Source organism: Arachis ipaensis, chromosome B08, assembly GCF_000816755.2.
Source record: "Arachis ipaensis cultivar K30076 chromosome B08, Araip1.1, whole genome shotgun sequence".
Classification (NCBI taxonomy): Eukaryota; Viridiplantae; Streptophyta; class Magnoliopsida; order Fabales; family Fabaceae; genus Arachis; species Arachis ipaensis.
In genome coordinates this window covers 120,877,017-120,890,967 of record NC_029792.2, presented here as the reverse complement: position 1 = coordinate 120,890,967, position 13,951 = coordinate 120,877,017, and the positions used below count along the sequence as shown (strand labels likewise).

Here is a 13,951-nt window from a genome sequence, read left to right as displayed (position 1 = left end):
TTTGATATATAATTTTGATGCATAATATAAATAAAAAATTTATAATTGATCCATAGGTGTCAATATGAAATTGATATTTTTAAATATTTTAAAAATATATAAGTTATAATTTATTGATATAACGGTATAGATTATGTTCTATTTATCTGGGCCAGGTCGTAAGCTTTGCGTGAGTCGACCTTTACCTTAAGAGATAGGCTCGATTATTAATGAGTTGAGCCTTGAGCCAATCTCAATTTGTGTGAGTCGAGCTTCAGTCTGTTCAACCTCATTTCAGCTTGGCTCAATTCCAGCCCTAGCAATTATGAAAACTTCAAAAATATTTCTGGGGGGGGGGCCAAAATTGTAACATAGAAAAAACAAAAAAATATTGATATAAAAATAAAATTTAAATAAATAACTGCTTTTAAGTTTGTAACTAAGATGATAATAAAAGCATAATTTTATACAAATTTTTTTTTGAAAAGCTTTAAAATCGTACTTTTCGAATACTGCATGGTTTAAAATATTCAATTATTCAATAAGAACTAAATTTTTTTAGTTAGAACGATAAATACTAAAAATTACAATTCTTATTGTATTGTGAATATTTTTTTTTTAAATTTAACTCAAAAACTAACACAGCGTAAAATAGTACCAAATTAATTAAATATAAAAGCACTATTAAAATTTTTAAAATTTATATGAAAAAATATAATAAAATTATTTACAACCTAGTTTGGAAGTTTAAAACTTTAAAAGTTGTAAATTATAAAAATGTTCCATTAGTTTACACTAATAAAATGACAGCAATAGTTAAATAATATTATAATATTTTGTGTAAAAAATAAAATAAAACCAATGAGACATAAAATACCATTAAATAAATAAACTAATTATTATAATGATTATGATGATGAGTTTTATTGAAGCAATTAATTTATAAAGGACTATTTTAGTAACTGCATTAGTCCAACGAAATTGAAGAAAAATAGTAAGAGAGCTCATTTTTTTAATCAACTTGAAGAAAAGATAAATAGTCCATTAATCAACAAATTTTGCTAAAAAAAAAGAAGTCAAAACGGATGAGTTTAAGACTTAAACACAATATACTTCATATAGTGTATAAAGTTTTGACCAAATGAATTCTAATTATATTCTATATAATTTTGTTCCGAAAGATTTTATAAAAGCTCTGGGGGCAACAACCCCATTTATTTTGAATAGAATAGTTTTCACCATCACACAATTTTGACTTTATAATACACTTTTTTCTATTTTTTTAGTACCTCCATTTTAATAAGTGAATAATTTAAGTCATTATATACTTTGTTCATGCTAGCATAATAGTCGGAATACATATAATAGTAGCTCTTAATTTTTATAGACTACTCTTTAGCTTTACTACTCTTAATGGCAACCAACACACTTACACTTCATGGAATAGAATTTCATTGGAATATTAAAATACACACAAAAAGACTTAAATTACATAGCATTGAACTTAAACTTAGTATATAACATTGGAAATAATTAAAACTGGGAAAACACTAATGTCTTTGCATCATAAGCGACATGTGAGTTAAATAAGATCTTGCCACGGTCTTTTAAATAGTAGTTGCTACATTTAATAATACACTTCACATTGTACCATCTAACACATCTAGCCTAAAACCACAAGTGATCACACTGGAAAGCATCCTTGTGAATAAACGTGCGTTGATATAAGTTGTACATGTCCCAGATAGAATGGAGCATTGAGTATCTTCTTATGTTGACTTAGTGGATCAAATCTTAAAAACATGAATTGGGATGTTTCTGGACGGCGCATAAGTGCATTTCTCTCTCTGTGGGTTTTCTTTAACAAAATAAGTTCTTCTTCATGAATCAAAACAGGGTTTTCTAGGCTTCCTATGCCAGTGAATGTGAAAATCTTTTCCCATGCATAGTGAATTCCATTTTTAAGAATTCTGAACATATTTATTTCATACCCATCACGAGTATCTCTATTGGAAACCATGCAAAGAGAATCTTGATATATCAAGAGCCGATGATCATGTGACACTATATGATGTGGTATTGGTATAGTAAAAAAACTCTTGTTTGCAATGGAAAATGAAACAATATAGGAAGGATATGTTGAGTCATGCATGGACCAACTCAACCAAAAGGCAACTCCATCACTGGTCACACAATTTTGATCTAAGTTCTTTACATACTTGGGACAAGGAATAACATATTGCCAATCGGAGCTTTCAGCACAAAACATGGTTAGCCAAGAATCCTGATCGCCTAAATTCCTTTTAAATATATGAACTATTGCATACTTAGAAGACCCAGGATAGTATAGAAAGGCATACGTGAATGTGCACATAGTGCAAAAGTGTTGAGTAGGATCACGTATACTGCGTAATGTATTAGCAGCAGGATTCCATATTAATATTTGAGGTGCTTTACCTGTAGAGGAGAAACGCATACATACATTGCCGTTTGCGGTGCCAATTATTCGAAACCAACCTCCAGGATTTATTGTTACAGGCAATGCAAGCTGCATGGCTTCCCCTGTTGTAGCATCCATCTTCATGATCCAATCAGGCCTTTGATTGAAAGGTCCAAGAGTAAAATGAAGATAGATGAACTGGCCTCTTGCTTTCCACTTTGAGTGTGTCTCTTGCAAAAATGGAATCGCATTCAATTTGTCCCTCCAGTAGTGATTTGTAGCTCTGCATGCAACCAATGTTTTCGGATCACTCTTGAGAAAAATGTCAAAGATTAATTCTTCAGGAAGAGTTAAAGGGTAGGCTTTTGTGGGAGCTATGTCACTCATGCTTCCCTTTAGTTGAACAGATGAGCAGGTTAAGGTTTTTAGTGGAGATGAAAAAGTTGTGCATAAGGGTAGTGTGGTGGTAGTGCCTATTTATTACAAAACATGGAAGCTAAATCAAGAAACATTTTTCTTTTTTTGTTCGGACAATAACAATCAAATTGTTCAAAGAAGTGACATGACTTATGTAATGAAGCATGCAACCAGGGCTTTAGTATTTGGCATATAACCGGTTTGCACATAACTATTACATAAATTTTGGCTAGGAATAAATCACATGGGGCCTAAAGGATATTTTATACTATCCCATTTCTAACCTTGCCATTATGTTTAACTTGTTCTCTTTATTGGAACTTATTGATAAATCATACAAAAGTTTAGAAGATGCCATTCTACTTGTCGTCTTATTTTTTTGATCCGGAACCAAATGTTAGTTTAGTTTCTTTAAGTTGAGGAATTAATTCTTCTTAGCTCCATCATATATGGGCACCTTTATCTATGCTAGTTGATGTGTATTGTTAAGGTTTGAAAATATTTTTTTTAATACATAGTTGCATGCTTTATTGTTTTATCTTTCACTACTTTTAGATAGTTCTCTTAAATGTAGCATTAGCCTTCATTCAAATTGGCAACCTGACAAATATGTGATAGATGTAAAATGAAACAGTAGATGATGCAAACTTCAAGTTAAATAGTGAAGGTGGCAAAAAGCAAATAAAGAAGCTAACTTTTATAACTTAAAAAAATAAATGATGATATAAACAACCATCTTCACCGATTAGACAATTTAAGAATTATTTTTTTATAATACTTAATTGCAAAAAATAATTAGCTGCAATTTTAGCAATTTTTTTTGATATATTTTAATTTATCTCTATTAATTCATTTTGTTATAATAATCATTACCATTGACTATATACTTAAGAGAATTTTAGATGATATGATATTAATAATTCCTACAAAAATAGTAAATAATATTTAAAAAATTTAATAAATCTAGATTATAAATAATGGTATCATATCTTACAAAAATTCTACTTCTTATTTTGATATTAAGCTAACATCTATTAAGTTTTAAGTATACTAAAGGCAATGTAAGAAAGATTGAAATGACAGGAGGAAATCTTTCATATCTATCTCCATTTAATTCTTTGTCTTGAACTACTCCACAATAAGTAAGAAAAGATTTAGAAATGACCTGAAGCAATATTTCATGTCCCATCTTCATTTAATTTTTTATTTTGAACCACTTGATAATAATTAGTGAGTGCAGTGTAAAAAGAGGCAAACTAATAAATATACATATAAGTAAAAGTAGATACTTAAGTAATAATTACACCTAGCCTCTAATATCTTGAGAAAGTCAACACCCATTTAGCATAGTTCATTAGCAATCAAGTAGGATGGACATAAACCAACATTAAATGTAATAACTTTTGGTAATACACTAACAACACGGTGCTTTAACATGCAAAGTATTATCCTGTTTGTGATAATGCTAGGGGTGCATGCATAGCAATATTATTTTAGTTTTGTCAAACATTTTTTAATATTATTAGGATTGTGTGTGTGTATGATAAAATCGTTTATTTCCTTTCTTCGAAGAACTCTTTGATTATGATAGTAAATGTTAGGACAATTTTATGTAAACAATATTATTTTTTACTTTTTTTTATTCCAAACAACTTCATTAAGATTGATTTTGAATGCTATGTTTGGTGTGACTAATATTTTTTTTTTCATTTATCCAAAGTTGTTTCATAACATAATCAAACTCTCTTGAGTCATTCAAAGCTGCCCTTTAAGATTTGATATTTTTAATATAACTTGCTCATCAAATACGGTATACAATTGGAAACTATTTGGCAAACTTTCACTATGTGTTGTGTCTTTCTAAGAGAAAGAAATCGAACATTTTCTTTTCAAACCCATCGAAGTATATAATCATAAAAACACAGCATAATAAATAAAATACTTTGCACCAACTCAAATACAAACCCTTACAACACAAATAAGGCAGATGAACTTAAAAATAAAGGATAAATACTACAAACGAACCAACAATGCCATGCATGGTGTTCGTTGTACAATGCAAGTCGAACCAATATATGACATTGGTGGTAACACTCATACACACTAAACAAACCACAATAAGCAAAGACATAGTTTTCCACTAAAACCAACTCTAAATAGCACACAACCCTTAAAGCTTTAAACCCTAAGTCCTAGGAAGCATAGTTTGGAGCAACGCATGGCTATTACAACTTTCTAGGTAATCCATCACACAGGAAATAAAGTTTCTTCATATGCATGGATAGATTTAATCTTAACATAATTATCATAAAAAACCCGATGAAGCCTCTTTCTTGTGCCTTCAATGGGGTTATATCGAACCATAAAAAACTGAGAGTACGCAATGACTTGAGCCCCAACCAGTTGTAGGTGCCTCTCCATAACTTGGATAACATCATGATCAACCATGACAGCTGGCACGTACAAAGTACCTATTCCATTATATGTAAATAGTTGTGACCAGTTAACACCTCCATGGGTGTCACTTACTTGCCATATAACTGAGTTGTATGAATAGATTGTGTGATTATTTGATGCCAAACATAGACATCCATCTCTAACCAAAAGGCAACCACAATGAGACGTAGCTTGAGGAGGGACGTAAATTTGGCCAAAAGTCAATGTCATCAATGAAAAAGATACAATGTATGGTTGATCATTGTCTTCACGGTCAGCAAGCCAATACACAACACCACTGGCTGCAACATATGAATGATCCAACCGTTGCACATACGAAGGACATGCAATTCTAACATGCCAATTCCTAGTGAAACTTGTATACATAGTTAAAGTGTAAGCAGTGCTTTCGGGTTCATCTTTAAATACATGCAAAATTGCATAATGAACACTGTTAGGAAAGTGAGCAAAGGCATAAGTGAAAGCACCCTCACAATAACCACCTTGCAAAGGATCATCTAGTACCCGAGGGATTTGAAAAACTGGATTCCAAATCACCAAGTGGCTTCTCCTTCCAAGGGAGGAGTAACGGATACAGAAGATTCCCATCTCGACTCCAATGAGCTGAAACCAACCGTGTTGGGTTAAAAGAAAAGGCAAGTTGAGGTAGCCGGTTTCCCCGGTAACGGCATCAATCTTCATTATCCAATCCACCGAGGTGATCACAGGAGATGCAAACCCAAAGTGAATGAATAGTGAGCAGCCACGCCTTTTCCATATCCTTGAGATTTGACTGAGAAATTCAAATGAAGTTACCCTTTGCCTCCAATAACGGCAAGTAGCACTGAAACTGACAATGGTTTGAGCGTCACATAAATAGAGGATCTCACTTATAATCTCATCAGGGAGTTGTGGAACCTCAACTTCTGTTGGAGGTATATCACTCATACTTAGGATTACAAAGTGTAAAATAGAGTACTTGACAAACTCCAAACAATATGTTGTGGTGACCAATGCTTGTTGAAGTCCATTTATAGAATGTTAATATGTCTTTGAAAGCACAACTACCTTCTTCAGATGCAATAAATTTCACAAGTTTTAGGTCTTGCATGGTTTAGCTAACATTAAGTGCAAAATGACCTTGTAAGATACTAAATAGTGAAAGAGTTGGGATGGATAAATAAAGCTGAGCTTTTAAGGAGCAAGATTTAAATTACTATATTAATTATTAACGATAAAATCGTATTTTAGAGATTTTTTTACGTAATTCTACCAAAAGGCTTTAGAAATGTAAGTAGATGATAATTACAAATTTGGGTAAAGTATATTTTTTGCCTCTGAAATTTGTTTAAAATTCAAGAAATATTCTAAATTTTACTTTGTTTCACCTTTATCCAAAAAATTTTTAAATTTGAATCAAATATATCGTTGATAGGAAAATTGTATAAAAGATAATTTACTAAAATATTAATCATTAAATTACTATATAATTTAAACCAATTATATATTTAAAAAATAGGAGTATAATTAAAATTTTTACACATTGTTCATAACTTGCAAATGATGTGACTATACTATTAATTTTATTTCGATAAAATGTCTCTTTGGTAAACACTTGAACACCACGTTTATGAAAATCATTATCCTCATTCCTGTCATTATTATTATTATTATTATTCAAAGCTGTGTTATGTCCAACAATCTATATATTATAGGAGAACAAAACTATAAATAAAGAATTGTAAAATTATGTAAAAAATTACTCACAAAGAGTACATTTAATTGAAAGTGAAAACTTATCCTGAGACAAAATTAAAACAAAATAAACCTTCGATGACTATTTTTAAAACTTTTAACTATTATTGAAAGACAAAAAATGTATTTATTCTACAAATTTATTTAATCTTTGCAAAATGACCTTGTAAAATACTAAATAGTGAAAGAGTTGGGATGGATAAATAAAGTCGAGCTTTTAAGGAGCAAGACTCAAATTACCATATTAATTGTTAACGATAAAATTGTATTTTCAAAATTTTTTTGACAAAATTCTTCCAAAAGGCTTTAGAATTGTAAGTAGATGATAATTACAAATTTGGATAAAGTATATTTTTTTTTCTCTGAAATTCGTTTAAAATTTTAGGAATACTCTAAGTTTTAGTTTGTTTCACCTTTATCCTTAAAGTTTTTAAATTTGAATCAAATATATCGTTGACAATAAAATTGTATAAAAGATAATTTACTCAAATATTAATCATTAAAGTATTATATAATCTCAACCAATAATATATTTAAAAAATAGGAGTATAATTAAAATATTTAATAATTTTTCATAACTTGCATATGATGTGATTATATTATTATTTTGATTTCGATCAAATGTCCCTTTGGTAAGCATTTGAACACCATGTTTATAAAAATCATTAACTTATTTAATTTCTGTCAAAAATATTATTATTATTATTATTATTATTATTATTATTATTATTATTATTATTATTATTATTATTATTATTATTCTTCACAGCTGTGTTATGCCCAATAATTTATATAGTATAGGAGAACAAAACTATAAATAAAGAATTGTAAAATTGTGTAAAAAATTATTCAGGAAGAGTACATTTAATTCAAAGGAAAAACTTATCCTAAGACAAAATTGAAACAAAATAAACCTTGATGACTATTTTTGAAACTTTTAACTATTATTGAAAGACGAAAAATGTATCAATTCAACAAATTTATTTAATCTTATCTTTGTTATTTATTTAATTATGTCCAATATATAATTAGAGAATTTTTTTAAAAAATAACTGTTGATATTGATATAAATAATATTTAAAATAGCTCTGATAACTGATAACTAAGATAAAAAAAATATATTGTATAACATAATTTACTCAAATATTAATCACTAAATATTATATAATCTCAATCAATTATATATTTAAAAAATAGGAGTATAATTAAAACTTCTAATTATTTTTCATAACTTGCATATGATGTGATTATATTACTATTTTCAAATAACTAATATTTATAAAAAATGACGATAATTCTATCAAATTCTTAAAGTGGCTATGTTTAGGGTATGCGATCAAAAACAAAAGTTAATCCAACATTATTCAATAGGTTTTTAAATTAGGATTTATGTCATCTGTTATAAATCTATGGTGTTATTAAGAAGTTGGTGCAATTAATAGAATGGATGGAACCACATCAATCACTAAGACAATACCAACTCTGTGACTTTGCTATTTAGAAGCCATACAATCTACATGACTACATGTTTTCTTTTAAAGCAAACATTAATGGTTGACAATGACATTTACTTTTTCTTTTGGGGTATTATTAACTCTAAGTAGTAAAACAATAGATACCTATAAACTGTACTTGGTGTGCATAAAGTATCTGTGTTAACAAATGAGCCTCATTTAAAATATGAAATGTGAAATGATGGCTTCCATCAGAGCATTAATCAACAGGTTACTTTACTAACTATGGTTGATTCTCAAATTGTTAAAAGAGTCACTCCCCATTATAAGATAGTTTTCGAACCCGAGCTGGATCGGCTGGCTGATAAAAAACTGAACAGAAAATATGTTGAACCGGAAATTAACCGGTGAATCTCCTGATCCGGGGGGTTTATTAAAGGATTACGGTTCGAATACCCCCCCTCATAAGAGCCCGGTTTTATAGGTTAGGAAAAAAAATACAAAAAAAATAAAATAAAACAAATGACAACCCAAAACCCGCAACCCACTCCCACCCCTCTTAGCCTCTACTCTCTGAAAATGCAGAGACTTTCAAAAAGAAACGTAGCCACCCACAGCCACCCACCCCATAGCCACCGCAGGCCACACAGCCCCACATAGTTGTGATCACCGAGCCCTTCTCTTCCTTGTCTATCTGTCGCCCTCTTTGACTCTGTCGCTGCCTCGCTGCTCCTCGCCTTGGGTCGTCGTTAATGATTTTCTGCTCCTCGCCGTGGGTCGTCGTCGCCGTGTCTCCAATCCTCGTCGTGTGTCGTCGCGGGTTCTACCTTCATCTTTTGCGTCGTTTCTGCTTCTGACCCCCGTCGCGTGTCTGCTACTCCCTTCCTCGCCGGCATCGTTTCTGGTTGTCCAATTCACACCGTATCTCACCGTCGTTGCTTCTGTTCTGCGTGTGGTGTTTCGCAGTTGCAGTTTATCACGATGGCCAAAGTTTTCAAATGTTAAACCCTCAGGTCTAAAGTCTCAGAGTAACTCTCTCGGACTCGACTCTTCTAAAATTTGAACTTTATTCTCAATCTGCATGTGGTGTCTTTTTTATGATTCTGATTGTTCAGATATTAATTTCTTGATTCTTTATTTGAATTCTTTCTGTTGATGAGTTTTAAATTCAATTGTTCAATTTATTAATCCTGCCTTCAGATGTTGATGCTGATTTATTCTAATTTTGGATTGGTGATTCCAGTAGCTGATTTCCTGATTCTAAAATGTTGATGATGATATGGTGCATGCCTCATTGCATTCTGATGGACTGCTGAAATTTTCGTAATTATGAGATATTTATGGTTTGATTCTGATTGCTTAGCTGCACTGTGATTATGCTTTTTTCTTTATATTTTGTTGTTGATTAATTGTAAGTTTTAAATCATAAAATGTTGACTGGTTGCTGAACTGATTAGGCATAAGTATGGCACTGGATGAATTTGTTGAAGGTACAAATAAAGATAGCAAAGATAAAAAAATAAAAAGCCAAGAAGACTGAGATTGGTTTGTTAAGATTAGTGTTCTCAACTTGGTTATTCATCTGCATAATAATTTTGAAGTACATGTGTAAATAGCTTCTAATGAGATTGGTTATTAAGCTTTATTTGGTAGCAATGTGTTAGCAATGTATAAATGGGGAGTACACGTGTCAATGTGTTAGCAAGGAAGACTGTTTTGCTATTCTACTTTTAAGTTTGGTTTGTTAAGATTAGTGTTCTCAACTTGGTTATCGATCTGCATAATAATTTTGAAGTACATGTATAAATAGCTATGACTAATCAGGTAAAGAGAGAGATTTAGATCATTGATTTTGTATGGATCTTTTTTTCTTACACTAATAATAAAGAGGTATATTCAGATTTTTTCGTTCTGTTCTCTTCTAAGATTCCTTTGTTGGTCTTTGTTCTTCAAGCTATTTCATTCTTCTTCATTCAGCTTTGGCTTCTTGGTACAATTGAAATGTTGAATTGGTTATAAGTTGCTGAAATAGTTTGATTGCATTTGGATTGGTTTTGGATCAGTTCTAAATTAGCTAATGAATTGCTCAATCATTCCGCAGATATAATTGTTGTTGACTACTATTAGGTTTTCAAGATTTTCACTATTTTATATTATTTTACATGTTGTGAAACTCATAGACCAACAACAATAAGAAAAACCCATAAAACATGAGTGCTTACATAGGAGAGTATGGGTGGGGCGGGTTCATGAGTGGGTTTTCAGGCGGGTTGAATTATTTTTTGGCTAGACTGACCCGATGACCAGATAAAGGAAACGTGCTTATCACTGTCACCAAAGAATTTAACATAACAAAAAATTTGGTTTTCTCATTTTCTTAACTAATGACAGATTTGATGCATGTTTTAAATATCATTTAAATTAAGTATTTAAATAAATATTCTCATTAAAAGAAAAGATAAAAATATTTAATTACTATTTTAGTCCATGTACTTATTATTTTTTTTTTCCAAAAATAGTAATTTAGTAATAATATACATTGAATGATTTTTTTTGGGTTAAAATTAAATTCAGCAAAAATATTATATAACCCATAACTTGTAATTGGGAAGAAAAAAATAATAAGTTTAAATGAAAACAAAAATAGAATGACATATTAATTATAAATGGATAAAAATAACCACATCAAAATCATATGTATATTGATGGATAGATAAAAAAAAAATAAAAGCGGGACATAAGAAACACAATCCTTTTTTTGCTTTTGAATGTATAATGAAAATGGACACAAAGTTTGCTAGTAAGAGGTGGGTGAGTAGTGATTAGATAATTTAGAGACTTCAACTCTGTGATTGTTTGTAGTTAGGGTCTTAATGTCATGGCAGGTGACTATTTGTTGTATGGATAGTTTGTTTAGATGTCCGATGTAACAGTATTTTGTTGGTTATTTTAGTTTATGTTATTTTTCTGTATCAGTTTAATAGGGAGTACACGTGTCAATGTGTTAGCAAGGAAGGGTTTGTTACACTGTTTTGCTATTCTACTTTTAATATTATAAAGATTACATAGTGTTTGTGTGCTTCTTTAATCTATTATCTCATATTTGCTAACATTTTTAATTACATGCTTTGTATGAATACATCTCATAACATTCTTAGTATACAATTTTAGATATAGTAACAATATATTTGTTTTTAAATTATTTTTACTCGACATTTTTGGTATACTAATACTTTATGTATCACTCATCTTTTTTAAAATAATAACTCTAAGTCTCAGTCTCCTTGATGTTATTTTGGAAGAATATTATTATATAATTTGGTATATTTGAAAAATTATTATTATTATCATCATCATCAAGAAGTGTCAATATTATTATCAGTAATTTATATTATTAGATAAAAAAAAATCGAGTTTGTCATCAGTTTCAGTGTCTCGTTATTATGGAAAAAATTTCCAAAGTCCAGAGTGCTGATATAATAATACATCTATACTAATATATTGTACTACAAATGTGTACGATTGTTTTCCAAGTTCTAAATAAAATCACGCTCGTTCAGTGCTAGAGACCAAATCATGGGAGAATGAGTTAAAAAGAGACCAATAAGTATTAAGTAATATATTATCTTGGTTGAGACTATCGTTGTATATATGAAGCAGGGCACCCGATTCGATGGTCCCAGAACATTTGGACCATTAAATGGTCCCATAACAAAACATGTTTTAAAAGTTTTTTTAACAATTGCTATATAGTCCTTTAACTAATTTTAATTACAAATTAACCCAATATATTTTATTTAATTATAAAAACTATTTTTTATTTTATAAATTATTATTTTATCAATCATCTATTATGTTTGTTATTTGTTAATAATAAAAAACAAAAACAATAACGAATTAGATCTTCCATGGATCGTAATAAAACTTTTGGCCATTCGAATGGATTAAAAGTTTATATTTGATCTGTGACGTTCGTGATGAACCATAAAATCGTGTTTCCTTGAAAACCAATCGATTGGATTATCAAAACAATCGATTGAATTATAACTCAATCGATTGGATTACAGTTTATCACAAAATAATCGATTGAAAATTGCAAGGCAGCATGATTTTCGCATAAATCAATGGATTGGTCATATGACCCAATCGATTAAACGATGAATAAATAGTGAATTTTTGTAATTCAATCGATTGTTTATACTCTCCAATCTATTGAATGCTTGAAAACAACCTGAGGTCTCACAATTCAATCGATTGATTTTGTTACTCATCGATTGAATTCACCAAAACAATATAGATTTGCCAAATTCAATTGATTGATTGTGTATGTGAATTCCAATTTGTTAAGGGCAGTTTATAACTGAAAGTTCACTTATTAGGAAATTATCTAAAGAAAATGCTTTTATTATGTCTCTTAATTCTCAACATTGATTATTGGAACTCAACAATGGCTCAGATATTTGCTGGCTATTGCAATTTTGTCAAGTCTTTATAATGGAGGCATATTGTTTCTCAAAGTAAAAGGAAAACAATTGCTTCAGCCCAGAATGGCTGCTATCATTGACTTTGCAGGAGACCAGGTTTGTTTGCAATTAATTCTTTTTTCTTTGATCTTCATCATAACATTGATTACTTTGTGGGGTTTTGTTTTTTTTTTTAATACAAAATTTGAATCTGTGGCTAGTGAGGGATGGGGAATCAAATTCAGGGCCATTAACTAGATTTGAATTGTCAGATGGTTTCATTTTCATTCTTAAAGACTAGTATTTTTTTTCTCTTTTTATTTTTTGGTATTTTTTTTTTAAATTAATTAGCATTCTTATTGATTTTTTTATATAATACAACAGAAAATTATAGTCCAATAATTAAAGAATCTATAATAAATATAACTCGAATTAACTAATTTTAAATTTTTACCAAAATTGTGTGAGAGACAAAAAAAATTTACATAAAACAACTATAATTCTCCTTATCAAAAAATAATTATTTTTGCCCTCATTATTATAGTTTTTTGGATTTGATGGTAACTATTATTATCGTCTCAAAAAATACATAGATACACCAAAATAAGCTATATTTAACAAAAAAATTTTTAATTATAAATTATAAATTAAAAAAAAACTATTTACCAAAAATAAAATACGACTTATTCCTGTGTACTCTAAAGATCAGAATAATTAATTGAGCGATTATTTAAAAGATTTTTCAAAAATATAAAATTAATTTAAGATTCAAATATCTAATTTAAAAATATTTTTTGTTTATCAATTCTTTAGAGGATCTTAAATGTAGACCAAAATCCTTATACAAGTATACAGTAAAGAAAAAAAATATCAGACTTTTGTAAAATAATTCTTTTGAGTTACCTATTATCACTGTTGATTATATCAATATTGTATAATTAACATTGTTTATAAACAATCTGATTAACTATGGTGTTCTAGATAATTAGAACACTTTTCAGTTTTTC

At 29.5% G+C, this 13,951-nt stretch overlaps 1 protein-coding gene across 1 annotated transcript; it reads right to left on the bottom strand.

Annotated features, from left to right (window-relative positions):
• Window positions 5,084–6,220, bottom strand: LOC107611492 (putative F-box protein At3g25460). Its single transcript, XM_016313408.1, has one exon. The coding sequence runs from the start codon at window positions 6,218–6,220 to the stop codon at window positions 5,084–5,086; it is 1,137 nt and encodes a 378-aa protein (XP_016168894.1).